At 45.0% G+C, this 27,984-nt stretch overlaps 1 protein-coding gene across 2 annotated transcripts; it reads left to right on the top strand.

Moving 5' to 3' along the window:
• Positions 1 to 24: 24 nt before the first annotated feature.
• LOC123995446 (acetyl-coenzyme A synthetase 2-like, mitochondrial) lies at positions 25 to 27,938 on the top strand. 2 transcript variants are annotated; one of them, XM_046299054.1, is made up of 14 exons: positions 27 to 1,201; positions 3,005 to 3,101; positions 3,814 to 4,013; positions 4,345 to 4,520; positions 6,708 to 6,860; positions 9,261 to 9,408; positions 10,010 to 10,147; positions 10,869 to 10,961; positions 17,730 to 17,842; positions 18,649 to 18,775; positions 18,920 to 19,047; positions 21,949 to 22,012; positions 25,539 to 25,660; positions 27,037 to 27,938. In XM_046299054.1, the coding sequence occupies exons 1-14, from the start codon at positions 892 to 894 to the stop codon at positions 27,211 to 27,213; spliced, it is 2,046 nt and encodes a 681-aa protein (XP_046155010.1). In that variant the 5' UTR covers positions 27 to 891; the 3' UTR covers positions 27,214 to 27,938. The 2 variants fall into 2 exon arrangements, with proteins under 2 accessions (XP_046155011.1, XP_046155010.1); XM_046299055.1 differs by lacking the exon at positions 6,708 to 6,860 and having other exon boundaries at positions 25 to 1,201.
• The last annotated feature ends 46 nt before the right edge of the window (positions 27,939 to 27,984 follow it).

The following is a 27,984-nucleotide window of genomic DNA, read 5'->3' as shown; positions in this document are numbered from 1 at the left end:
AAAGAACTGTTTTATTAGGTTAATGTTACATTTTTTAAAAGTCAGCGGTAGACCTCGTCTTGCTTTTTGACTGTGAAAGTGATCTTGACTCAGAAAAGGTTGGGTATGGGCCTCCCGACTGGTCAAAGGGATCGCATCGCAGTGCTAGCTGTGCCATTAGAGATCTTGTTTCAAGTCCAGGTTCTGTCGCAACCGGCCGCGACCGGGAGACCCATGGGACCGCACACAATTGGCCCAGCGTCGTCCAGGTTAAGGAGGGCTTGACCGGCAGGGATGCCCTTGTCCCATCACGCACTAGCTACTCCTGTTGTGGGCGAACGCAGTGCACGCTGACACGGTCGCCAGGTGTACAATGTTTCCTCCGACACGTTGGTGCGACAGGCTTCGTCAAAAAGCAGTACGGCCTTGTTGGGTTGTGTTTCGGAGGACGCACGGCTCTCGACCTTCGCCTCTCCCGAGTTCGTACGGGAGTTGCAGCGATGAGACAGGATTGAATAACATTAAATTGCGGAGAAAATGGGGTAAAAAATAAATGTAAAGGTTGGTGACCACTGGCCTATACTATAGCCTAATCAAGTACATTTTTTTCTGATGGGGGTGGAAATGCCCCACTTTAGTCATATGTTGTCATTGGCTGGTCCAACTTCTGCGCCTTTATTGTCGGCCCACAATGCACTCCGACTTCCCTTAAATGCATCTGCTTCGAATGTCTCACTCAAAAAAAGTTTTGCTGGAGTCTTAAACGTTCGTTTGATAAAACACAAACCCGTTGTCATTATGTATATGTGATTTTAAATGTGCTTTTAAATGTTGTTTCACAATTTTGGTGGATAAAGGATACGATCTATCTTCTTCGGAATAGACTGTCTTTATGACAAAGAACTTCGTTTCATGATGTGTTCGCTTTGGAGAGGCTCTTTGTTGACTCTCACTTCGTCATTAAACCGACGGGTTTTTCAATGCTGTCGACAGTTGGGAAGAAGTTACAATATAGCATCATGTATGCCGGAGGCAGTTGCATTCCAAGGTGTCAGTGATCATTCGGGACTGTACAAATTCTCCGTCAACGAAAGTGACAGGTTTTGGGGCGCAGTGGCGCGCCAGAGGCTGTCGTGGATAAGTCCCTTTCACACGGTTCAGAACTGTGACTTCAGTCAAGGAAAAATAAAATGGTTTGAAGGGGGAAAACTCAATGTATCTGGTAAGATAACATTTTCTCCACAAAATATACAACATGTAAGAAATATTTTCAATTGTTTTTGTACTGCTATATCTAAACCATATTCTAGCTAACGTACCTAATCGCCAGTGTAATAACCATGTGAATTGTTGTTTTTTTACCTTCAAAGAAAAAGCTCCATAGAGTTGTTTTGATTGGTTGAAATACATTTGACCTTTATTTTGAAAATAATAATTCTGTAGTAAATATAGTACTCCAGTTGGTCCTATATCCCCTGCCAGTAGAGTCACCCAGAGTAACTACCTCAACCAGTTGGTTCTATATCCCCTGCCAGTAGAGTCACCCAGAGTAACTACCTCAACCAGTTGGTCCTATATCCCCTGCCAGTAGAGTCACCCAGAGTAACTACCTCAACCAATTGGTCCTATATCCCCTGCCAGTAGAGTCACCCAGAGTAACTACCTCAACCAGTTGGTCCTATATCCCCTGTCAGTAGAGTCACCCAGAGTAAATACCTCAACCAGTTGGTCCTATATCCCCTGCCAGTAGAGTCACCCAGAGTAACTACCTCAACCAGTTGGTCCTATATCCCCTGCCAGTAGAGTCACCCAGAGTAACTACCTCAACCAGTTGGTCCTATATCCCCTGCCAGTAGAGTCACCCAGAGTAACTACCTCAACCAGTTGGTCCTATATCCCCTGCCAGTAGAGTCACCCAGAGTAACTACCTCAACCAGTTGGTCCTATATCCCCTGTCAGTAGAGTCACCCAGAGTAACTACCTCAACCAGTTGGTCCTATATCCCCTGCCAGTAGAGTCACCCAGAGTAACTACCTCAACCAGTTGGTCCTATATCCCCTGTCAGTAGAGTCACCCAGAGTAACTACCTCAACCAGTTGGTCCTATATCCCCTGCCAGTAGAGTCACCCAGAGTAACTACCTCAACCAGTTGGTCCTATATCCCCTGTCAGTAGAGTCACCCAGAGTAGTAACTACCTCAACCAGTTGGTCCTATATCCCCTGCCAGTAGAGTCACCCGGAGTAACTACCTCAACCAGTTGGTCCTATATCCCCTGCCAGTTCCATTTCTCTGCCAGTAGAATCACCCAGAGTAACGTCCTTCAATGTTGCTGGACTCAAGGAAGAATAGTTGTTTCCTTGGCGGGAACTAATGGGATCCTTAATAAATACAAACAGTACCAATTACTGGGTTCAGTCAGGAGGAGAAGACACTGATGGAATCGATCATGAGAACATTCACATTGACACACAGGCTCTCTTGTGTTGTGAACGAACTAAGCATTTATCCCAATGTATTTACCAGGAAACAACCAAGCTATTGGCAGAATACTCAAGTTAATTTAGTTTGAAAAGGACAGCTGGGCTGAACTGCTTTGAAACGGACTTTCACTTCTCTCTCTGTGTGTGTGTGTGTGTGTGTGTGTGTGTGTGTGTGTGTGTGTGTGTGTGTGTGTGTGTGTGTGTGTGTGTGTGTGTGTGTGTGTGTGTGTGTGTGTGTGTGTGTGTGTGTGTGTGTGTGCCTGCGTACATACCTATATGTATGTGCGCTTGTCTGTGTGAGTGTGCGTGCGTATGTGTGTGTGTGTCTGCATGTGTGAGCATGTGTTTGTGTGTCTGTGTGTGTGTGTGTGTGTGTGCGTGTTCGTGTGTTTGTATGTGTGTTTGTATGTGTGTGTGTGTGTGTGTGTGTGTGTGCGCGCGTGTGTGTGTGTGTGTGTGTGTGTGTGTGTGTGTGTGTGTGTGTGTGTGTGTGTGTGTGTGTGTGTGTGTGTGTGTGTGTGCGTGCGTGCGTGCGTGCGTGCAGTGAACTGCTTGGATCGGCACGTTCAAACTTGTCCAGAGAGAGTGGCTCTGATCTGGGAGAGAGATGAACCTGGAACTGAGGTCAAGATCACCTACAGGTCTGGAACTATCACAATCACTATACATCTCATGTGGGAACACACTTTAAATTCACTATCATTCATACAGCAAATCCATGTCTTTGTAGCGACTCATCAAGAGGTTTGGACTTCTTGACGCAGCTGTTAAGGCAGTGGGCTGGACCTGGGTTTGAGTCCCGGGCGGGACTACCCCCTGGATTCGCTACACTATGAACATCCATGTAGTTTAGTTGTTCCCTGGTGCATGGCGGGTTATCACTCAGATAATGTCTTACCTGAAATAATGTTTCGGTGGGGTATAACTGAGACGACCAAAATATTATTCGCAAAGAGTAGGACCTATTACATCTACTGTAATCTATACTCAAAGAGTATATCTATCACAACTACTGTAATCTATACTCAAAGAGTAGGACCTATCACATCTACTGTAGTCTATACACAAAGAGTAGGACCTATCACATCTACTGTAGTCTATACACAAATAGTATATCTATCACAACTACTGTAATCTATACTCAAAGAGTAGGACCTATTACAACTACTCTAATCTATACTCAAAAGAGTAGGACCTATCACAACTACTGTAATCTATACTCAAAGAGTAGGACCTATCACAACTACTGTAATCTACATACAAGGATAAACAGTATAAATACACATACTCATCACCCCTCACACCCTCATTCCCCTTCGTATCACCCAACTTTATTGACATTTTTCTCCACAGACAGCTACTGGAGCTGACCTGTCGCCTGGGCAACCTGCTGAAGCGCCAGGGGGTGCGGAGGGGGGACTGTGTGACTATCTACATGCCCCCCTGCCCCCTGGCAGTGGCCTCCATGTTGGCGTGCGCCCGAATAGGTGCGGCCCACAATGTGGTCTTCGCCGGGTTCAGCTCCGAGGCCCTGGCTGATCGCATCAGAGACGGTGAGGGGTCGTCACTGTCTGGCCAAGTTGCTAAGTCATAAGCCCTGCTTATTTCTACAACTTATAAAATCTGATTTTAAACCTAAACCTAACCTTAACCACATTGCTAACCTTATGCCTAACCCAAAAAATACCAAAAAAAGCTGATTTTTATTTCCATAAATGTATACGATGTGGACAAGTTTTACTTCGCTGAGCGGATTAGAGATGATGAGGTGGCTGATGAGGTGTAGAAAAGAGAGAAGGAACCACAAATAGTTACTGTATTTTTCATTACCTTCTACCAATCTCTCTCTGTATCGACTGTTTAATGTACCTGGCTCTGCTACAGCCCAGTCCAGCACAGTGATCACGGTCAACCAGGGTGTGAGGGGAGGCAAGGTGGTTGACCTGAAGAGAACCGTGGACCAGGCAGTCCAGAACTGTCCCTCAGTCCAGCAGGTCCTGGTTGCCATGAGAACAGAGAACACTGTTGCCATGACAGACAGAGATGTTCCGCTGGAGGAGGTGAGCCAATAGACACAGCTTACTGGAGGAGGTGAGCCAATAGACACAGTTTACTGGAGGAGGTGAGCCAATAGACACAGCTTACTGGAGGAGGTGAGCCAATAGACACAGCTTACTGGAGGAGGTGAGCCAATAGACACAGCTTACTGGAGGAGGTGAGACAATAGAGACAGCTTACCGGAGGAGGTGAGCCAATAGACACAGCTTACCGGAGGAGGTGAGCCAATAGACACAGCTTACCGGAGGAGGTGAGCCAATAGACACAGCTTACTGGAGGAGGTGAGCCAATAGACACAGCTTACTGGAGGAGGTGAGCCAATAGACACAGCTTACTGGAGGAGGTGAGCCAATAGACACAGCTTACCGGTGAGGTTATAACTGTTCATAAGAGGTTGGTGTTTATAATCGGTTACAACTGTTTTTATAACTGCTTTTTGTATTTAAACAATAGGTACTTTATAAAATTATGATTTACTGTTTGTTAAATTGGGGCGACAGGGTAGCCTAGTGGTTAGAGCATTGGACTAGTAACTGAAAGGTTCCAAGTTCGAATCCCCGAGCTGACAAGGTACAAATCTGTTGTTCTGCCCCTGCCCCTTGTCATTATTGAGGCTTTAAATGACCAACATCATGTTATATATCATTATTACGAGCCGCCCCCCCACCAGCCTTCCCTGGTTGAAACCTCTCTGAAACATTATTGAGGCTTTAAATAACCAACATCATGTTATATATCATTATTACGAGCCCCCCACCAGCCTTCCCTGGTTGAAACCTCTCTGAAACATTATTGAGGCTTTAAATGACCAACATCATGTTATATATCATTATTACGAGCCCCCCCCCCCCCACCAGCCTTCCCTGGTTGAAACCTCTCTGAAACATTATTGAGGCTTTAAATGACCAACATCATGTTATATATCATTATTACGAGCCCCCCCCCCACCAGCCTTCCCTGGTTGAAACCTCTCTGAAACATTATTGAGGCTTTAAATGACCAACATCATGTGGCCTGGTTGGTCTAACGGTAAAGCTGCAGATGTGTCGGCATCGGTTCAAATCCGGCCTACTGCCCTTAGAGATTGTGTCAATCTTTCTCCACTGTCATCCTCTCTGTCTGTCCAATAAAATCTGAAAAATACGTGGGAAAAATGGCTGACATCTTTGTCTGTTATGAACAGGAGATACTGAGACTTAAAATGGCTGAACCATAGAAAAATAATTAATAGAAAGGGGGGCTCCCGAGTGGCGCAGTGGTCTAAGGCGAGCAACACTGAAGCATGCATGAGAGCACTAGCTGTTCCGGATGACAGTGTGATCACACTTTCCGTAGCCGATGTGAGCAAGACCTTTAAACACGTCAACCTGGCCTCCCGAGTGGTGCAGTGGTCTAAGGCACTGCATTACAGTGCTAGCTGTGCCACTAGAGATCCTGGTTCGAGTCCAGGATCTGTCGCAGCCGGCCACGACCGGGAGACTCATGGGGCGGAGCACAATTGGCCCAGCATCGTCCGGGTAAGGGGAGGGTTTGGCCAGCAGGAATGTTCTTGTCCCTCTAGCGACACCTGTGGTGGGCCGGGTGCAATGCACGCTGACACGGTCGCCAGGTGCACAGTGTTTCCTCCGAAACATTGGTGCGGCTGGCTTCCAGGTTAAGCGGCATTGTGTCAAGAAGCAGTGTGGCTCGACTGGGTTGTGTTTTGGAGGACGCAAGGCTCTGGACCTTTGCCTCTCCTGAGTCCTGAATCAGTGGTGGAACTCCCGTACGGACAACTACCAATTGGATACCATGAAAATTGGGGAGAAAAAGGGGTACGAAAAAAAATATGTCCACTTATCACAGGCTCATTGACTTGAATAAATGCAGAATTCCCTTGAATGAGGAAACCTGTTTTAGGGATTCTGTTTCTAAGGGGCTGAACTGTTTCTAAGGGGCTGAACTGTTTCTAAGGGGCTGAACTGTTTCTATGGGGCTGAACTGTTTCTATGGGGCTGAACTGTTTCTACGGGGCTGAACTGTTTCTACGGGGCTGAACTGTTTCTACGGGGCTGAACTGTTTCTACGGGGCTGAACTGTTTCTACGGGGCTGAACTGTTTCTACGGGGCTGAACTGTTTCTATGGGGCTGAACTGTTTCTACGGGGCTGAACTGTTTCTATGGGGCTGAACTGTTTGTCCCTTTAACAGGAGATGATGAAGGAGGATGTGGTGTGTGAGCCCGTTGCCATGGACAGTGAGGACGTCTTGTTCCTGCTCTATACGTCAGGCAGCACAGGGAAACCTAAGGGTCTGGTTCATACACAGGCTGGTTACCTGCTGTACACCTCCCTGACACACAGGGTGAGGGTCTGGTTCATACACAGGCTGGTTACCTGCTGTACACCGCCCTGACACACAGGGTGAGGGTCTGGTTCATACACAGGCTGGTTACCTGCTGTACACCGCCCTGACACACAGGCTGAGGGTCTGGTTACCTGCTGTACACCTCCCTGACACACAGGGTGAGGGTCTGGTTCATACACAGGCTGGTTACCTGCTGTACACCGCCCTGACACACAGGGTGAGGGTCTGGTTCATACACAGGCTGGTTACCTGCTGTACACCGCCCTGACACACAGGGTGAGGGTCTGTTTACCTGCTGTACACCTCCCTCACACACAGGGTGAGGGTCTGGTAAACACACACACACACACACACACACACACACACACACACACACACACACACACACACACACACACACACACACACACACACACACACACACACACACACACACACACACACACACACACACACACGGCTAACCTTCAACCAGCTAAACAGCTGCTCTTAGTTACCTTTCCTTTCCAACATGGCTAACCTTTAAACAGCTAAACAGCTGCTCTTAGTTACCTTTCCTTTTCAACACGGCTAACCTTTAAACAGCTAAACAGCTGCTCTTAGTTACCTTTCCTTTCCAACACGGCTAATCTTTAACCAGCTAAACAGCTGCTCTTAGTTACCTTTCCTTTCCAACATGGCTAACCTTTAAACAGCTAAACAGCTGCTCTTAGTTACCTTTCCTTTCCAACACGGCTAACCTTTAACCAGCTAAACAGCTGCTCTTAGTTACCTTTCCTTTCCAACACGGCTAACCTTTAAACAGCTAAACAGCTGCTCTTAGTTACCTTTCCTTTCCAACACGGCTAACCTTTAAACAGCTAAACAGCTGCTCTTAGTTACCTTTCCTTTCCAACACGGCTAACCTTTAAACAGCTAAACAGCTGCTCTTAGTTACCTTTCCTTTCCAACACGGCTAACCTTTAAACAGCTAAACAGCTGCTCTTAGTTACCTTTCCTTTCCAACACGGCTAACCTTTAAACAGCTAAACAGCTGCTCTTAGTTACCTTTCCTTTCCAACACGGCTAACCTTTAAACAGCTAAACAGCTGCTCTTAGTTACCTTACCAACATGGCTATCCTTTAACCAGCTAAACAGCTGCTCTTAGTTACCTTTCCTTTCCAACACGGCTAACCTTTAAACAGCTAAACAGCTGCTCTTAGTTACCTTACCAACATGGCTAACCTTTAACCAGCTAAACAGCTGCTCTTAGTTACTTTCCTTTCCAACATGGCTAACCTTTAAACAGCTAAACAGCTGCTCTTAGTTACCTTTCCTTTCCAACATGGCTAACCTTTAACCAGCTAAACAGCTGCTCTTAGTTACCTTTCCTTTCCAACATGGCTAACCTTTAAACAGCTAAACAGCTGCTCTTAGTTACCTTTTCTTTCCAACACGGCTAACCTTTAAACAGCTAAACAGCTGCTCTTAGTTACCTTTTCTTTCCAACACGGCTAACCTTTAAACAGCTAAACAGCTGCTCTTAGTTACCTTTCCTTTCCAACACGGCTAACCTTTAAACAGCTAAACAGCTGCTCTTAGTTACCTTTTCTTTCCAACATGGCTAACCTTTAACCAGCTAAACAGCTGCTCTTAGTTACCTTTCTAGTTAATAGGCTAAGTTAGAGATGAACTTCCTCTTCCAATTAAAGTTAAGGGAGGTCAAAATAATGAACATCTATCTACCAAATCTATTCGTTTTAAAATGTTAATGACTTCTCCTTGCCATTATCATTCACCTGATGATAAGACAAGATGTAAAATATATATTTTTTTATGTTAACATCCAGTGTGACGAGGGACCCTGAGTCTCCGGTTTACCTGGGTGGGTTGAAGACCCCTGAGTCTCCGGTTTACCTGGGTGGGTTGAAGACCCCTGAGTCTCCGGTTTACCTGGGTGGGTTGAAGACCCCTGAGTCTCCGGTTTACCTGGGTGGGTTGAAGACTCCTGAGTCTCCGGTTTACCTGGGTGGGTTGAAGACCCCTGAGTCTCCGGTTTACCTGGGTGGGTTGAAGACCCCTGAGTCTCCGGTTTACCTGGGTGGGTTGAAGACTCCTGAGTCTCCGGTTTACCTGGGTGGGTTGAAGACCCCTGAGTCTCCGGTTTACCTGGGTGGGTTGAAGACTCCTGAGTCTCCGGTTTACCTGGGTGGGTTGAAGACCCCTGAGTCTCCGGTTTACCTGGGTGGGTTGAAGACCCCTGAGTCTCCGGGTTTACCTGGGTGGGTTGAAGACCCCTGAGTCTCCGGGTTTACCTCGGTGGGTTGAAGACCCCTGAGTCTCCTGTTTACCTGGGTGGGTTGAAGACCCCTGAGTCTCCGGTTTACCTAACCTCTTTCCTCTATCGTCTCCTTCAGTATGTGTTCAACTACCATGACGGGGATGTGTTTGGCTGTGTGGCGGACATCGGCTGGATAACAGGTCACAGCTACATCGTCTATGGCCCTCTGTGTAATGGAGGAACCACCGTTCTGTTTGAGAGTACACCAGTATACCCCAACCCAGGTGACAATAGACTACTAAGGTTTTTTACAACCTGTACTTCAACGTGTTTACAACTTAAATCTGAACTCACCATTCCACTATAAATATAACTCCCTTGCGTATATTCAGTAGGCGGCCTACACTCTTAGGAAAAAGGTGCTATCTAGAACCTAAAAGGGGTCTTTGGCTGTCCCCATAGGAGAACCCTTTGAAGAACCATTTTTGGTTCCCGTTTGGTTTCCAGGTAGAACCCTTTTGAGTTCCATGTAAAAACCCTTTCCACATAGGGTTCTACATGGAACCCAAAAGAGTTCTACCTGGAACCAAAAAGGGAACCAGGAAAGGTTCTCCTATGGGAACAGCCAAAGACCCCTTTTGGAACCCTTTTCTTCTAAGAGTATTCTGTCATTGAGAGAACATTTCTGTCTTGTGAAAAGTTCAGCATTGAGGCCTGTAAGACACAACAAAAGTTTTAGGCCCAAACATTAGGTTTTATGCGCTGCCTAGCAATGTGTAAAATAAGTTAACATATTAGAACAGTTCTCTGTATGTTCTGTGAATGAACCTTTTCTGTCTTCTAAAGAGTGACAGTACGACACCATCACATCTGGTGATGTTACAGGCAGGTACTGGGAGATGGTGGAGAGGCTGGGGATCAACCAGTTTTACGGTGCTCCCACGGCCATCAGGCTGCTGCTGAAATACGGAGACGAGTGGGTGCAGAACTACAACCGCTCCTCCTTAAAAACCCTGGGCTCTGGTAGGTCAAACCTTACAACAACAGGACTCTCTTTCTCCTTTTTATGTTGAGAATGGTGGCGAAGGAGATGGCTGACGTTTTACAATCCCGTAACCAATTGGGATATTGTTTTTTTTGGCGTTATTTGTAGCTTATTTTGTATAATGTTTCTGACACTTTGTTTTATGACTTCTGCTGTTTCATTATTTGTAACTTTAAATGTTTTTTTTAATGTTTTACTTATCTACTTTTTACTAAACACTTTTACTTCTTAAAAAAGTATTAAGGCATTCTTGGTTAAGGGCTGGTAAGTAAGCATTTCACTGTAAGGTCTACACCTGTTGTAATCATTGTATTCGGCACACGTGACAAACGTGGAGAATATCCTGTTGGATACCATACACCCCATAGACAATAGCCCTGGGGTGCTGTCTCCCTGTGGTGCTGTTAACCCTGTGGTGCTGTCTTCCTGGGGTGCTGTCTCCCTGGGGTGCTGTCTCCCCTGTGGTGCTGTCTCCCTGTGGTGGTGCTGTCTCCCTGTGGTGCTGTTAACCCTGTGGTGCTGTTAACCCTGTGGTGCTGTTAACCCTGTGGTGCTGTCTCCCTGGGTTGCTGTCTCCCTGGGTTGCCTTCTCCCTGTGGTGCTGTCTCCCTGTGGTGCTGTCTCCCTGTGGTGCTGTCTCCCTGTGGTGCTGTCTCCCTGGGGTGCTGTTAACCCTGTCCTTTCCTGTTTCCTCTGCAGTGGGTGAACCCATCAACACAGAAGCTTGGGAGTGGTACCATCGGGTGGTGGGGGACGGACGCTGCCCTGTGGTCGACACCTGGTGGCAGACAGGTAATGACTGACCTTTAACCTTGCTACTTAAAACGTAGATTTACTACAACTTAATTTCTTACACAGAATGTGTGTATGCAGAATACTGTATGAGATCAGGATGTTTCTTAAAATGCGCAAGCACGCAAGTTTGAGCACGGGAGGGAAACCAAAGTATTCGAAACAGAGCATGGAGGGCACTTCTCGCAAAGAAATATGACTTAACCATGTCAAAAAAATGAAGCTCATTTTAAAAAAAATCAATGGCAGCCATTATTTGAGCTGAAGCGAGAGAAAATACACTCAGACTTCGGAATGACATGTTGCCTATTCACATCTTGTATGTTGCCTGACGACAGTATTTCATCTGGATACGTTAATAAACACATGTTTTTTTTTGTTTATTTATTTTATTTTTTTACCCGCCTACGTACCTTATATAGCAAGCCCATAATAAGCCAATAGGGATAACTGGCTAGCTACTAGTACTGTTAGCTAGCCAGATAGCAACAAAGAATTGTTAGCTAGCTACCCATAGACATCTATCTGGCATATTATTAGATTTAGGTCATGTTATTAAACTATTAAACTATCTGGTTAGCTACATTATTACGATTCACGTATAGCTAATTGACAGTTATGTAAAACAGTTGCTTAGTGTATATCTTGTTTCGTCTCTATTGCCATTGTTGTCCTGGCTGGAAGACGGTTCAGTGAATGGGTACTGTAAGTACATAGTAAGCCAATAGGGCTAACTGGCTAGCTAGCTAGCCATAAAGAATTGGTAGCTACCCACAAAAAAATGATCTACTTTGCATAACATTCGTTTTAGGTCATTTTTTGGCTGTTTAACTAGCTGGCTAGCTAGATTATTACGATTCACATATCTAGCTGATAATTATGAAGTAAAACGCTTGCTTTGAAGATATATCTTGTTTTGGTCTCTGTTGTTGTCATTGTCCTGGCTGGAAGAAGGTTTAGTGAATGGGGAGGTGCAGTCTGAGGTAATACAGTAGGGGGAGTGCTGAGGTAATACAGTAGGGGGAGTGCTGCTCAGCATGAGGTAATACAGTAGGGGGAGTGCTGAGGTAATACAGTAGGGGAGTGCTGCTCAGTGTGAGGTAATACAGTAGGGGAGTGCTGCTCAGCGTGAGATAATACAGTAGGGGGAGTGCTGCTCGGCGTGAGGTAATACAGTAGGGGAGTGCTGCTCAGCGTGAGGTAATACAGTAGGGGGAGTGCTGCTCAGCGTGAGGTAATACAGTAGGGGAGTGCTGCTCAGCGTGAGGTAATACAGTAGGGGAGTGCTGCTCAGCGTGAGGTAATACAGTAGGGGGAGTGCTGCTCAGCGTGAGGTAATACAGTAGGGGAGGCTGCTCAGTGCTGCTCAGCGTGAGGTAATACAGTAGGGGTAGTGCTGCTCAGCGTGAGGTAATACAGTAGGGGAGTGCTGCTCAGCGTGAGGTAATACAGTAGGGGAGGAGGTGCAGCGTGAGGTAATACAGTAGGGGAGTGCTGAGGTAATACAGTAGGGGAGGAGGTGCAGCGTGAGGTAATACAGTAGGGGAGTGCTGAGGTAATACAGTAGGGGAGTGCTGCTCAGCGTGAGGTAATACAGTAGGGGGAGTGCTGCTCAGCGTGAGGTAATACAGTAGGGGAGTGCTGCTCAGCGTGAGGTAATACAATAGGGGAGGAGGTGCAGCGTGAGGTAATACAGTAGGGGAGTGCTGAGGTAATACAGTAGGGGAGTGCTGAGGTAATACAGTAGGGGGAGTGCTGCTCAGCGTGAGGTAACACAGTAGGGGTAGTGCTGCTCAGCGTGAGGTAATACAGTAGGGGAGTGCTGCTGCGTGAGCGTGAGGTAATACAGTAGGGGGAGTGTGAGGTATACAGTAGGGGGAGTGCTGCTCAGCGTGAGGTAATACAGTAGAGGGAGTGCTGCTCAGCATGAGGTAATACAGTAGGGGAGGAGCAGCGTGAGGTAATACAGTAGGGGGAGTGCTGCTCAGCGTGAGGTAATACAGTAGGGGGAGTGCTGCTCGGCGTGAGGTAATACAGTAGGGGAGTGCTGCTCAGCGTGAGGTAATACAGTAGGGGAGTGCTGCTCAGCGTGAGGTAATACAGTAGGGGAGTGCTGCTCAGTGTGAGGTAATACAGTAGGGGGAGTGCTGCTCAGCGTGAGGTAATACAGTAGGGGGAGTGTGAGGTAATACAGTAGGGGAGTGTGAGGTATACAGTAGGGGAGTGCTGCTCAGCGTGAGGTAATACAGTAGAGGGAGTGCTGCTCAGCGTGAGGTAATACAGTAGGGGGAGTGCTGCTCAGCATGAGGTAATACAGTAGGGGGAGGAGCAGCGTGAGGTAATACAGTAGGGGAGTGCTGCTCAGCGTGAGGTAATACAGTAGGGGAGTGCTGCTCGGCGTGAGGTAATACAGTAGGGGAGTGCTGCTCAGCGTGAGGTAATACAGTAGGGGAGTGCTGCTCAGCGTGAGGTAATACAGTAGGGGGAGTGCTGCTCAGTGTGAGGTAATACAGTAGGGGAGTGCTGCTCAGCGTGAGGTAATACAGTAGGGGAGTGTGAGGTAATACAGTAGGGGGAGTGCTGAGGTAATACAGTAGGGGGAGTGCTGCTCAGCGTGAGGTAATACAGTAGGGGAGTGCTGAGGTAATACAGTAGGGGAGTGCTGCTCGGCGTGAGGTAATACAGTAGGGGAGTGCTGCTCAGCGTGAGGTAATACAGTAGGGGAGTGCTGCTCAGCGTGAGGTAATACAGTAGTGGAGTGCTGAGGTAATACAGTAGGGGGAGTGCTGAGGTAATACAGTAGGGGGAGTGCTGAGGTAATACAGTAGGGGGAGTGCTGAGGTAATACAGTAGGGGGAGTGCTGCTCAGCGTGAGGTAATACAGTAGGGGGAGTGTGAGGTAATACAGTAGGGGGAGTGTTTCTCAAATGTATAGTTTTATGTGTTCTCCTCACTCTCGTACCTCACGAGAACGTACTCAAGAGAACGTGGTCGGAGAATGCGCTCGGGGCATATTGAGTATGCATATTGAGAAACAGCCCATGTGACAACCTGAAGGGACAGCTCAACCTAGTGTTGCAAACACTGTAAACATAGCTCTGCAATGCTTATTGAAGTGCTTTTCGGTTCTTGTTTAGTCCCCTTTTTAAGGAAAAACGGTTCCCTCAGTACTAGTTCTTATGAAGGGGCTTTTTTTTATAGCTTCTTTTGTTAATATATAATAATAATATATGCCATTTAGCAGACGCTTTTATCCAAAGCGACTTACAGTCATGTGTGCATACATTCTACGTATGGGTGGTCCCAGGGATCGAACCCACTACCCTGGCGTTACAAGCGCCATGCTCTACCAACTGAGCTACAGAAGGACCGTTGAGGGGGGGGGGGGGTATTTTCTTTGTATCACAGACCATTGTTGTAGATTAGTGTACTGTACAGTGTGAGCTGGTCTGTCTGAGTTGGGTCTACTGCTCTGTGTGGAGCTGGTCTGGTTGTCTGCCAACATAAACACAATCAGAAATGTTGAGTTGGTGAACTTTCTAGGGAGTGCTTTTTAACCACCAGGAAAAACAATCAGTCTTAAAGGGGAGAGTCTGGTCCGATCATCTCATCAAGAAATATACTATTACGTACGCACGAACACACATAACCACACACACAGACACACTCTACACACCCTGCTCTCCGGCCAATCGAATTAAAAACATTTTTTATCCCTTCTGGACTGCATCAAAACAGATGTTATTTTAATACTGCCAGATATCTGACCCCAGAGCGGCAGCAGCAGAGGCAGACAGAGGAACTTGGAAACAAACACTTTGCAGCAATACAATTTCACTCTCTCTCCTTGTTCTTTGTGACTGTAAGTCGCTCCGGATAAGAGTGTCTGCTAAAAGACTAAAATGTCAAATGTTCTCTCTTTCTTTCCTTTTTTTTGCTCTGAGGGCTCACCACCAGTACATTAGCTAGCCTGCTCTGAGGGCTCACCACCAGTACATTAGCTAGCCTGCTCTGAGGGCTCACCACCAGTACATTAGCTAGCCTGCTCTGAGGGCTCACCACCAGTACATTAGCTAGCCTGCTCTGAGGGCTCACCACCAGTACATTAGCTAGCCTGCTCTGAGGGCTCACCACCAGTACATTAGCTAGCCTGCTCTGAGGGCTCCCCACCAGTACATTAGCTAGCCTGCTCTGAGGGCTCCCCACCAGTACATTAGCTAGCCTGCTCTGAGGGCTCACCACCAGTACATTAGCTAGCCTGCTCTGAGGGCTCCCCACCAGTACATTAGCTAGCCTGCTCTGAGGGCTCCCCACCAGTACATTAGCTAGCCTGCTCTGAGGGCTCACCACCAGTACATTAGCTAGCCTGCTCTGAGGGCTCCCCACCAGTACATTAGCTAGCCTGCTTTGAGGGCTCCCCACCAGTACATTAGCTAGCCTGCTCTGAGGGCTCACCACCAGTACATTAGCTAGCCTGCTCTGAGGGCTCCCCACCAGTACATTAGCTAGCCTGCTTTGAGGGCTCCCCACCAGTACCTTAGCTAGCCTGCTCTGAGGGCTCACCACCAATTACATTGTACATTAGCTAGCCTGCTCTGAGGGCTCACCACCAGTACATTAGCTAGCCTGCTCTGAGGGCTCCCCACCAGTACCTTAGCTAGCCTGCTCTGAGGGCTCACCACCAATTACATTGTACATTAGCTAGCCTGCTCTGAGGGCTCACCACCAGTACATTAGCTAGCCTGCTCTGAGGGCTCCCCACCAGTACCTTAGCTAGCCTGCCCTGATGGCTCACCACCAGTTACATTGTACATTAGCTAGCCTGCTCTGAGGGCTCACCACCAGTTACATTGTACATTAGCTAGCCTGCTCTGAGGGCTCACCACCAGTTACATTGTACATTAGCTAGCCTGCTCTGAGGGCTCACCACCAGTTACATTGTACATTAGCTAGCCTGCTCTGAGGGCTCACCACCAGTTACATTGTACATTAGCTAGCCTGCTCTGAGGGCTCACCACCAGTTACATTGTACATTAGCTAGCCTGCTCTGAGGGCTCACCACCAGTTACATTGTACATTAGCTAGCCTGCTCTGAGGGCTCACCACCAGTTACATTGTACATTAGCTAGCCTGCTCTGAGGGCTCACCACCAGTTACATTGTACATTAGCTAGCTTTCCATACTTTCTCTTTTTGTTTGAATAGAAAGCTATATCGTTTGCTGCATTGTAACCAATACTATCATTACGTCAGTGGAAAATAGCTAACAATAACAGGCCTGTAACAAATGTTCTTCCACTAAATTAGTTTAGCGCAGGGCAATAAAAACATGTTTTTAAAACCATATCTGATTTGAGGCTAATCTAACAAAAATTCAGGTTGACCTTATATATTTCACCAAATTACAGTCATTGAGTAATTAAAATAAATTCACCGGAATAATGTTAATTATCACACAAGGGGCATATTAAAGGGGCAATCTGGGATTGGTACATCAATTTTGAGACTTTTAAATGAATGATGTATTACCATTTGTTGTTGTTTCAATCCCAGGCTGTTCCTTTAATATGTATAATTAAACATGCATAATTTAGCATGGAGCATTAATGACACAGATATAACCCAAATACCCTGCCTCAGAACAGAGGATTATGTCATTATGTCCAGATTTTCCAATTAGCACTAAATTGCATTATTGGTAATTGCTGGCAGTTTGATCTATGTGCAAAAAAAGTCCATTACAGGGGCAAATAAGGAGATACTGCACTGTAAAATGATCAGGACCCATAGTAGTGCACTACTTTAGACCAGGACCCATAGTAGTGCACTACTTTAGATCAGGACCCATAGTAGTGCACTACTTTAGACCAGGACCCATAGTAGTGCACTACTTTAGACCAGGACCCATAGTAGTGCACTACTTTAGACCAGGACCCATAGTAGTGCACTACTTTAGACCAGGACCCATAGTAGTGCACTACTTTAGACCAGGACCCATAGTAGTGCACTCTAAAGGGAATATGGTGCCATTTGGGACTCAATCCTCTGTCAGACCAGCTCCACACCAGCCAGATTAGCAGGGTAGATCAGCCGATTAGTAGATTAGCATGGCCTGGTCGCAGGATAGAGTCAAACCTAATTGCATTTAATTGACTTTTAACATGGCCGTAATTCTCTCATCGACATCTGTAGTTAAAGGATCCAGACTTATTATGCTGACAGACTGACAAACTGGTTGTTTACAAAAACTTGTTCTGGTTCTCTTTGCCGTCTCCTTTTTCCTCGTCAACCTTTAATCTCCTCTTAACTTTCTCTAGTTTTTTATTTATTGATTGTGTTTTTTTAGGGGGAAGATCAGCTTTAACAATTGCAGATAGATTGTTGCTTCCATCAATGTAATTGTCTGCATCATTTCCAATCCCCCATATATTTGTTGGCTAAATCTATGTATAAAATCTATGTATTATTTTACATATATATTTCTTTAAATATATTTTCCTTCTTTATTATTTTCCACTAACCTACCATCCTTAATTGTAGAATTTACTCTAGTCTTTATACTGTGCCATTTTGTTTTTGGGATCTCTTCAGGGGCCACAACAATATGGTGTGGTCAAAGTTTAGGCCTTGTTCAAAACCTTGAAAAGACATTCGCCTATTCAGTCAAATCCCGATCAGTGAAGAGAGCACTTTCCAGTGTTCATATAGGGCTTTAGATTCCTTAGAAAATCAGTTCTCTCTCATCGCCGTATTATTCCCGTCTCTCCAGAGACCGGCGGGATCTGTATCGCTCCCAGGCCGTCGGACCCAGAGGCGGAGATCGTTCCGGGCATGGCCATGCGTCCGTTTTACGGGATCAAGCCGGCACTGCTGGACACTGAGGTAGTGACTGGCGATGGCGTGCTAGTCCATTGAGGGGGGGGAGGGGCTCTCTCTCTCCCCTCCTCTCTCTCTCTCTCTCTCTCTCTCTCTCTCTCTCTCTCTCTCTCTCTCTCTCTCTCTGTGGAGCGGAGTGGAGTGTGGAGCGGAGTGTGGAGCGGAGTTTGGAGTGGAGTGTGGAGCGGAGTGTGGAGCGGAGCGGAGTGTGGAGTGGAGTGGAGTTTGGAGCGGAGTGGAGTGTGGAGCGGAGTGGAGTGGAGTGTGGAGCGGAGTGGAGTGGAGTGTGGAGCGGAGTGGAGTGTGGAGCGGAGTGTGGTCGAGCAGGTAACACTCTCCCCTCCTCTCTCTCTCTCTCTCTCTCTCTCTCTCTCTCTGTGGAGCGGAGTGGAGTGTGGAGTGGAGTGTGGAGCGGAGTGGAGTGTGGAGCGGAGTTTGGAGTGGAGTGTGGAGTGGAGTGTGGAGCGGAGTGGAGTGTGGAGCGGAGTGGAGTGTGGAGCGGAGTTTGGAGTGGAGTGTGGAGTGGAGTGTGGAGCGGAGCGGAGTGTGGAGTGGAGTGGAGTTTGGAGTGGAGTGGAGTGTGGAGCGGAGTGGAGTGTGGAGCGGAGCGGAGTGGAGTGTGGAGCGGAGTGGAGTGTGGAGCGGAGTGTGGTCGAGCAGGTAACACTCTCTCCTCCGGAACCACATGACTCCTGCTGTGACGAGGATCCCTGTTCAATCCCCTACGCATTTCTGTCTCCTGTCAGAAAAACAATAAAATACGTAAGGAGTTTGGATTTTTTTTCTTCTAAATAGTAATGTTGTGTATCCAGGGTGAAGTGCTGAGTTCCAATGATTCGACTGGAGCTTTGTGTATCTCCCAGGCCTGGCCTGGTATGGCCCGGACAATCCACAACCACCACCAGAGATTCACAGAGACATATTTTCAGCCATATCCAGGTACAGACAAACCAACCCATCCAGAATTTAAAAACTAGCGTTCTACAAACTAGCGTTCTGCTCAATTTCCTGTCTTTCTCAGACTGAGACTAGCACTCTGCTATAATCAATACTGTCCCCTAAATTGCGCCACGCCACTATTAGGTTTCTTCTTCACCGGTGACGGTGCTCACCGCTCCAAGGAAGGCTATTACCAGATCGTCGGCCGTCTCGACGATGTCATCAACGTGAGCGGTCACCGGCTTGGGACTGCGGAACTAGAGGATGTGGTGGTATGTACGATCATAATGATGTTTGTTTTAGGTTGTTAATTTGACAATAAAAAAAATATTTAAAAAAACAAGCACACATAACATTTGAAAAAGCCATACATAATCATGGATGATAACACACAATACAGTCTGGGACTTATTTCCATTGTTAAATCATGGAGGATAACACACAATACAGTCTGGGACTTATTTCCATTGTTAAATCATGGAGGATAACACACAATACAGTCTGGGACTTATTTCCATTGTTAAATCATGGAGGATAACACACAATACAGTCTGGGACTTATTTCCATTGTTAAATCATGGAGGATAACACACAATGGGACTTATTTCCATTGTTAAATCATGGAGGATAACACACAATACAGTCTGGGACTTATTTCCATTGTTAAATCATGGAGGATAACACACAATACAGTTATTTCCATGGGACTTCTGGGATTTCCATTGTTAAATCATGGAGGATAACACACAATACAGTCTGGGACTTATAAATCATGGAGGATAACACACAATACAGTCTGGGACTTATTTCCATTGTTAAATCATGGAGGATAACACACAATACAGTCTGGGACTTATTTCCATTGTTAAATCATGGAGGATAACACACAATACAGTCTGGGACTTATTTCCATTGTTAAATCATGGAGGATAACACACAATACAGTCTGGGACTTATTTCCATTGTTAAATCATGGAGGATAACACACAATACAGTCTGGGACTTATTTCCATTGTTAAATCATGGAGGATAACACACAATACAGTCTGGGACTTATTTCCATTGTTAAATCATGGAGGATAACACACAATACAGTCTGGGACTTATTTCCATTGTTAAATCATGGAGGATAACACACAATACAGTCTGGGACTTATTTCCATTGTTAAATCATGGAGGATAACACACAATACAGTCTGGGACTTATTTCCATTGTTAAATCATGGAGGATAACACACAATACAGTCTGGGACTTATTTCCATTGTTAAATCATGGAGGATAACACACATACAGTCTGGGACTTATTTCCATTGTTAAATCATGGAGGATAACACACAATACAGTCTGGGACTTATTTCCATTGTTAAATCATGGAGGATAACACACTTATAAAGTCTAGGGACTTATTTCCATTGTTAAATCATGGAGGATAACACACTGGGACTTATTTCCATTGTTAAATCATGGAGGATAACACACAATACAGTCTTATTTCCATTGTTAAATCATGTTAAATCATGGGACTTATTTCCATTGTTAAATCATGATAACACACAATACAGTCTGGGACTTATTTCCATTGTTAAATCATGGAGAATAACACACTATAAAGTCTAACTTATTTCCATTGTTAAATCAAATAACATGGAGTTAAATCATGGATATAACACACAATACTTAGTCTGGGACTTATTTCCATTGTTAAATCATGGAGGATAACACACAATACAGTCTGGGACTTATTTCCATTGTTAAATCATGGAGGATAACACACTATACACATTGTTAAATCATGGAGGATAACAGTCTGGGACTTATTTCCATTGTTAAATCATGGAGGATAACACACAATACAGTCTGGGACTTATTTCCATTGTTAAATCATGGAGGATAACACACAATACAGTCTGGGACTTATTTCCATTGTTAAATCATGGAGAATAACACACTATAAAGTCTAGGACTTATTTCCATTGTTAAATCATGGAGAATAACACACAATAACACACTATTTCCATTGTTAAATCATGGAGGAATAACAGTCTAGGACTTATTTCCATTGTTAAATCATGGAGAATAACACACTATAAAGTCTAGGACTTATTTCCATTGTTAAATCATGGAGAATAACACACTATAAAGTCTAGGACTTATTTCCATTGTTAAATCATGGAGAATAACACACTATAAAGTCTAGGACTTATTTCCATTGTTAAATCATGGAGGATAACACACAATACAGTCTGGGACTTATTTCCATTGTTAAATCATGGAGGATAACACACAATACAGTCTGGGACTTATTTCCATTGTTAAATCATGGAGAATAACACACAATACAGTCTGGGACTTATTTCCATTGTTAAATCATGGAGAATAACACACAATACAGTCTGGGACTTATTTCCATTGTTAAATCATGGAGAATAACACACTATAAAGTCTAGGACTTATTTCCATTGTTAAATCATGGAGGATAACACACAATACAGTCTGGGACTTATTTCCATTGTTAAATCATGGAGAATAACACACTATAAAGTCTAGGACTTATTTCCATTGTTAAATCATGGAGGATAACACACTATAAAGTCTAGGACTTATTTCCATTGTGGTCCTCTTGAGACAAGATGGTGATGTGACCAAAAATAACTTCACGATCAGCGGTGTAGCAGAGAGTAAACGCACGTACCCCATCTTTTACAGAAAAACACATTTGAATTGTACCTTTATTTAACCAGGCAGGTCAGTTAAGAACAAATTCTTATTTTCAATGACGGCCTAGGAACAGTGGGTTAACTGCCTGGTCAGGGGATTTGAACTTGCAACCTTCTGGTAACTAGTCCACCACTAGGCTACCCAGCCGCCCCCCCTGCTGCATTGAATGTATAGGGAGCATTACTTTAATTGGACGGATCCATAATAAAAATGCAAACAATCACCATGAACGGCGGTCAGCGTTTACCCAATTTTATTTTTACCACGACATCACTGATCACGATCATGAGTCCAAATGTTCCTATCAAAATAACTTCTTATTGCAGGACTTTACCCGAGTCTATACAAAAATCAGCTGAAATGATAAGCTTACCGTATAAATGTCGCTTATCGTATAAATGTCCTTGTCGACGTTATTAACAGTTGGAACTGATTCCATGGCATTCTCTCCTAGAACCAGTGTCCTGGAGTGGCTGAGTCTGCTGCGATTGGCTACTCCCATGACATCAAAGGAGAGGGTGAGTGACATCGTGGAACTTTGACGTGCACCATGGTTACATGATTCAAGGAAATGTATCAACAACCAGGGTTGCCTAGGTTACGTTCTAAATGTAATCTGTTTCAGTTAATAGGTACCTGTCCAAAATTGTAATCCATAACGTAATTTATGGATTAGCCAAACTCAGTAACGTAATCTGATGACTTTCAGTTACTTTTAGGTGACTTTCCATTTAAGAGGCATTAGAAGAAGACAAAGGAACCTTTAAACACATTTGGGTGTGTCATCATAGTGGTCTCTGATTGGTGGTCATCATTTGGTGTGTCATCATAGTGGTCTCTGATTGGTGGTCATCATCTGGTGTGTCATCATAGTGGTCTCTGATTGGTGGTCATCCTCTGGTGTGTGATCATAGTGGTCTCTGATTGGTAGTCATCATCTGGTGTGTCATCATAGTGTTCTCTGATTGGTAGTCATCATCTGGTGTGTCATCATAGTGGTCTCTGATTGGTAGTCATCATCTGGTGTGTCATCATAGTGGTCTCTGATCATCTGGTGTGTCATCATAGTGGTCTCTGATTGGTGGTCATCATCTGGTGTGTCATCATAGTGGTCTCTGATTGGTGGTTATCATCTGGTGTGTCATCATAGTGGTCTCTGATTGGTGGTCATCATCTGGTGTGTCTTCATAGTGGTCTCTGATTGGTAGTTATCATCTGGTGTGTCATCATAGTGGTCTCTGATTGGTAGTCATCATCTGGTGTGTCATCATAGTGTTCTCTGATTGGTAGTCATCATCTGGTGTGTCATCATAGTGGTCTCTGATTGGTAGTCATCATCTGGTGTGTCATCATAGTGGTCTCTGATCATCTGGTGTGTCATCATAGTGGTCTCTGATCATCTGGTGTGTCATCATAGTGGTCTCTGATTGGTGGTCATCATTTGGTGTGTCATCATAGTGGTCTCTGACTGGTAGTCATCATCTGGTGTGTCATCATAGTGGTCTCTGATCATCTGGTGTGTCATCATAGTGGTCTCTGATCATCTGGTGTGTCATCATAGTGGTCTCTGATTGGTGGTCATCATCTGGTGTGTCATCATAGTGGTCTCTGATTGGTGGTCATCATCTGGTGTGTCATCATAGTGGTCTCTGACTGGTAGTCATCATCTGGTGTGTCATCATAGTGGTCTCTGATCATCTGGTGTGTCATCATAGTGGTCTCTGATTGGTGGTCATCATCTGGTGTGTCATCATAGTGGTCTCTGATTGGTGGTCATCATCTGGTGTGTCATCATAGTGGTCTCTGATTGGTGGTCAGACTCACTCAGGTGAAACAAACTTAAACGTGCTCCTTTTGTCAGTGCTGAATTGAATGTCACTGAGAAATGCTAAATGACTTAAATGTAAAACAGAAAGGTGTCATGTATTTTTTAACAAACATCCTTTCTGAATTTAAAAGTAATCCAAGAAGTAATCCTCTAGTTTTTCCAAAGTAATCTGATTACAATATTATGGCTGGTAATGTAACTAATTAGTTCGTTTGTTAAATAATATATATATCTTTTTCAGTTTGTAATCAGATTACAAGTAATCCGCCCCTCCCCTACCCGACTGCAGTTTGTAATCAGATGACAAGTAATCCGCCCCTCCCCTACCCGACTGCAGTTTGTAATCAGATTACAAGTAATCCGCCCCTCCCCTACCCGACTGCAGTTTGTAATCAGATTACAAGTAATCCGCCCCTCCCCTACCCGACTGCAGTTTGTAATCAGATTACAAGTAATCCGCCCTCCCCTACCCGACTGCAGTTTGTAATCAGATGACAAGTAATCCGCCCCTCCCCTACCCGACTGCAGTTTGTAATCAGATTACAAGTAATCCGCCCCTCCCCTACCCGACTGCAGTTTGTAATCAGATTACAAGTAATCCGCCCCTCCCCTACCCGACTGCAGTTTGTAATCAGATTACAAGTAATCCGCCCCTCCCCTACCCGACTGCAGTTTGTAATCAGATTACAAGTAATCCGCCCCTCCCCTACCCGACTGCAGTTTGTAATCAGATTACAAGTAATCCGCCCCTCCCCTACCCGACTGCAGTTTGTAATCAGATGACAAGTAATCCGCCCCTCCCCTACCCGACTGCAGTTTGTAATCAGATGACAAGTAATCCGCCCCTCCCTACCACTGCAGTTTGTAATCAGATTACAAGTAATCCGCCCTCCCCTACCCGACTGCAGTTTGTAATCAGATTACAAGTAATCCTTCCCCTACCCGACTGCAGTTTGTAATCAGATGACAAGTAATCCGCCCCTCCCCTACCCGACTGCAGTTTGTAATCAGATTACAAGTAATCCGCCCCTCCCCTACCCGACAGTTTGTAATCAGACAAAATCCGCCCCTCCCCTACCCGACTGCAGTTTGTAATCAGATTACAAGTAATCCGCCCCTCCCCTTGCAGTTTGTAATCAGATGACAAGTAATCCGCCCCTCCCCTACCCGACTGCAGTTTGTAATCAGATTACAAGTAATCCGCCCCTCCCCTACCCGACTGCAGTTTGTAATCAGATTACAAGTAATCCGCCCCTCCCCTACCCGACTGCAGTTTGTAATCAGATTACAAGTAATCCGCCCCTCCCCTACCCGACTGCAGTTTGTAATCAGATGACAAGTAATCCGCCCCTCCCCTACCCGACTGCAGTTTGTAATCAGATGACAAGTAATCCGCCCCTCCCCTACCCGACTGCAGTTTGTAATCAGATGACAAGTAATCCGCCCCTCCCCTACCCGACTGCAGTTTGTAATCAGATGACAAGTAATCCGCCCCTCCCCTACCCGACTGCAGTTTGTAATCAGATTACAAGTAATCCGCCCCTCCCCTACCCGACTGCAGTTTGTAATCAGATTACAAGTAATCCGCCCCTCCCCTACCCGACTGGTTTGTAATCAGATTACAAGTAATCCGCCCCTCCCCTACCCGACTGCAGTTTGTAATCAGATTACAAGTAATCCGCCCACTCCCCTACCCGACTGCAGTTTGTAATCAGATTACAAGTAATCCGCCCCTCCCCTACCCGACTGCAGTTTGTAATCAGATTACAAGTAATCCGCCCCTCCCCTACCCGACTGCAGTTTGTAATCAGATTACAAGTAATCCGCCCCTCCCCTACCCGACTGCAGTTTGTAATCAGATTACAAGTAATCCGCCCCTCCCCTACCCGACTGCAGTTTGTAATCAGATTACAAGTAATCCGCCCCTCCCCTACCCTGTCGAGAACAAATATCCAGTTGACGTCTTTATTTCACCACCTTGATCCAAACAACTATACGTGAACTTGACATGACCTTTAAGTGACCTTGTGCAAATGACGTAGCATGTCATATGCTAGACAATAGTAAACAACAAACAGATATTCTAGATATATTTTGACCAATCAGATCACCTTTTTTTTTTGCCAATAATTGGGCAAAAGATCAGAATTGGACCGCCTGTGTAAACGCAGCCTTTACGGCCATATAGGTGATCTACTGTCCTCTTCTCTGACCAGGTGTGTATGTGTTTGTGGTGTTGAAGAAGGCAGTGATGGTTCAAGAGGATGTTCTAGCTCAGCAGATCAGAGAGATGGTGTCCAGGAGCATCGCCAAGTACGCCTGCCCAGACTTCATTCAGGTACCACTAATACTGGTAGTCTAGTGGGGTCCGTTCACACAATCTTTGAACTCTCTGAACCTTCCCTCAGAGAGACTGAAAAGCAGCTTCTATTTTAAGGCCATCAGACTGTGAAACAGCCACCACTAACATAGAGAGGCTGCTGCCAACATACAGACTCAAATCTCTGGCCACTTAAATAAATGGACTTAGTAAAGGTGTAACTAGTCACTTTAAACAACACCACTTTAATAATGTTTACATACCATACATTACTCATCTCATATGTATATACTGTACTCTATACCATCTACTGCATCTTGCCTATGCCGTTCGGCCATCGCTCATCCATATATTTATATGTACATATTCTTATTCATTCCTTTACACTTGTGTGTACTAGGGAGTTGTAGTGAAATTGTTAGATTACTTGTTGGTTATCACTGCACGGTCGGAACTAGAAGCACAAGCATTTCGCTAAACTCGCATTAACATCTGCTCACCATGTGTATGTGACCATGAGGTATAACATTAACATCTGCTCACCATGTGTATGTGACCATAACATTAACATCTGCTCACCATGTGTATGTGACCATGAGGTATAACATTAACATCTGCTAACCATGTGTATGTGACCATTAACATTTGCTAACCATGTGTATGTGACCAATAACATCTGCTAACCATGTGACCAATAACATCTGCTGACCATGTGTATGTGACCATTAACATCTGCTAACCATGTGACCAATAACATCTGCTGACCATGTGTATGTGACCATTAACATCTGCTAACCATGTGACCAATAACATCTGCTAACCATGTGTATGTGACCAATAACATCTGCTAACCATGTGTATGTGACCAATAACATCTGCTAACCATGTGACCAATAACATCTGCTAACCATGTGACCATTAACATCTGCTAACCATGTGTATGTGACCAATAACATCTGCTAACCATGTGACCAATAACATCTGCTAACCATGTGTATGTGGCCAATAACATCTGCTAACCATGTGCATGTGACCATTAACATCTGCTAACCATGTGTATGTGACCAATAACATCTGCTAACCATGTGACCAATAACATCTGCTAACCATGTGTATGTGACCATTAACATCTGCTCACCATGTGTATGTGATAAATCACATTTGATTTGCCTACTTTATACTTTAGACTGTCCTGAACATGACTTATAACATTAACAGACACAAACAGCTGGGTTGTGTTAAGTAGGTCACACTGTAGCAAAAAAACAAAAGCTGTGTTCTGGTAAACTTAAAGTAGTACCCTCCCCATTTCAAAACGTTTTTTTTTATTTAATGAAGGGAGGAAGGAAAGATGTACTTTTAAAGTTTTCAAAACGGGTCTTTTATCTCTGTAGGTGGTGAGGTGTCTGCCAAAGACTCGCTCGGGAAAAATCATGCGTCGCGTCCTGAGGAAGGTCGTAGAGCGGAACACGGACGAGCTGGGGGACCTCAGCACGCTAGACGACCCTGACTCCGTACACCAGGTCATCAGGGGTCACCGACGTCTCCGTGGCGACGGCAAACAGCATTAACAACAGGGTATTAAAGGGACACCACCAATTTATATATTTTTTGGGGGGGACGACAGAACAAAAAAAAATAGTTTTCAATGATATGGGGCTGGAGACAATGAATATGAGGTTAAACATAGATGACGTGTCCCTTTAAGTTATAGAACATTCAGATACAAATGTATTGTGACAGATGCTTCTGTCAGGACCAATAGAGAATCATCATACCAGTTGCATGCATTAGGTCCATGGGCAACATTCTGAATGTTTAACCACGTTGAATAGACCTCGGTAACTCTGCGTCCACATCCATTCCACAAACCACAGGGACGTGGAATACGCTGGGAGAACCTTGGATTTGTGTGTATTGTTGTGAATTGTTGGATACTACTGCACCTGTTGGAGCTAGGAACACAAGCATTTTCGCTACACCCGCAATAACATCTGCTAAATATGTGTATGTGACCCCAAAAAAACAGTTGTTTTGATATGAGAACCTAATTTTATTTTTTTTAATCAGTTAGTAAAATGGTCTTATTGCATGCTATTCTTCTTGCTCTATTTCTTAAGTGCCTGTTCTGGATTACTGTTTATGAATTGAGAAGAAAGGTATTTTTAGTATTGTATGGATGTTTAAGAGTTTTAAACTTCTGTTTTTAGTGCATGATGCAAAAGCAGATTATATAACTTAACTTTGTTTTATACAGATTATAATTTGAGTAATAAAGCAACAATAAGCAGCATTCTTTACTGGTCACTTCCTGTCTCATTAAAAATACACATTAAAAATAA

Source organism: Oncorhynchus gorbuscha, linkage group LG14 (assembly GCF_021184085.1).
Source record: "Oncorhynchus gorbuscha isolate QuinsamMale2020 ecotype Even-year linkage group LG14, OgorEven_v1.0, whole genome shotgun sequence".
NCBI lineage: Eukaryota > Metazoa > Chordata > Actinopteri > Salmoniformes > Salmonidae > Oncorhynchus > Oncorhynchus gorbuscha.
This window is presented reverse-complemented; position numbering and strand designations above follow the sequence as displayed.

Coding starts and splice junctions, on each gene's coding strand:
- LOC123995446 (XM_046299054.1), top strand. CDS start 892: ATGATGTGTTCGCTTTGGAGAGGCTCTTTGTTGACTCTCACTTCGTCA. Junction 1,202..3,004: donor GGGAAAACTCAATGTATCTG/GTAAGATAACAT, acceptor GCGTGCGTGCAG/TGAACTGCTTGGATCGGCAC. Junction 17,843..18,648: donor CGGCACTGCTGGACACTGAG/GTAGTGACTGGC, acceptor TTGTGTATCCAG/GGTGAAGTGCTGAGTTCCAA.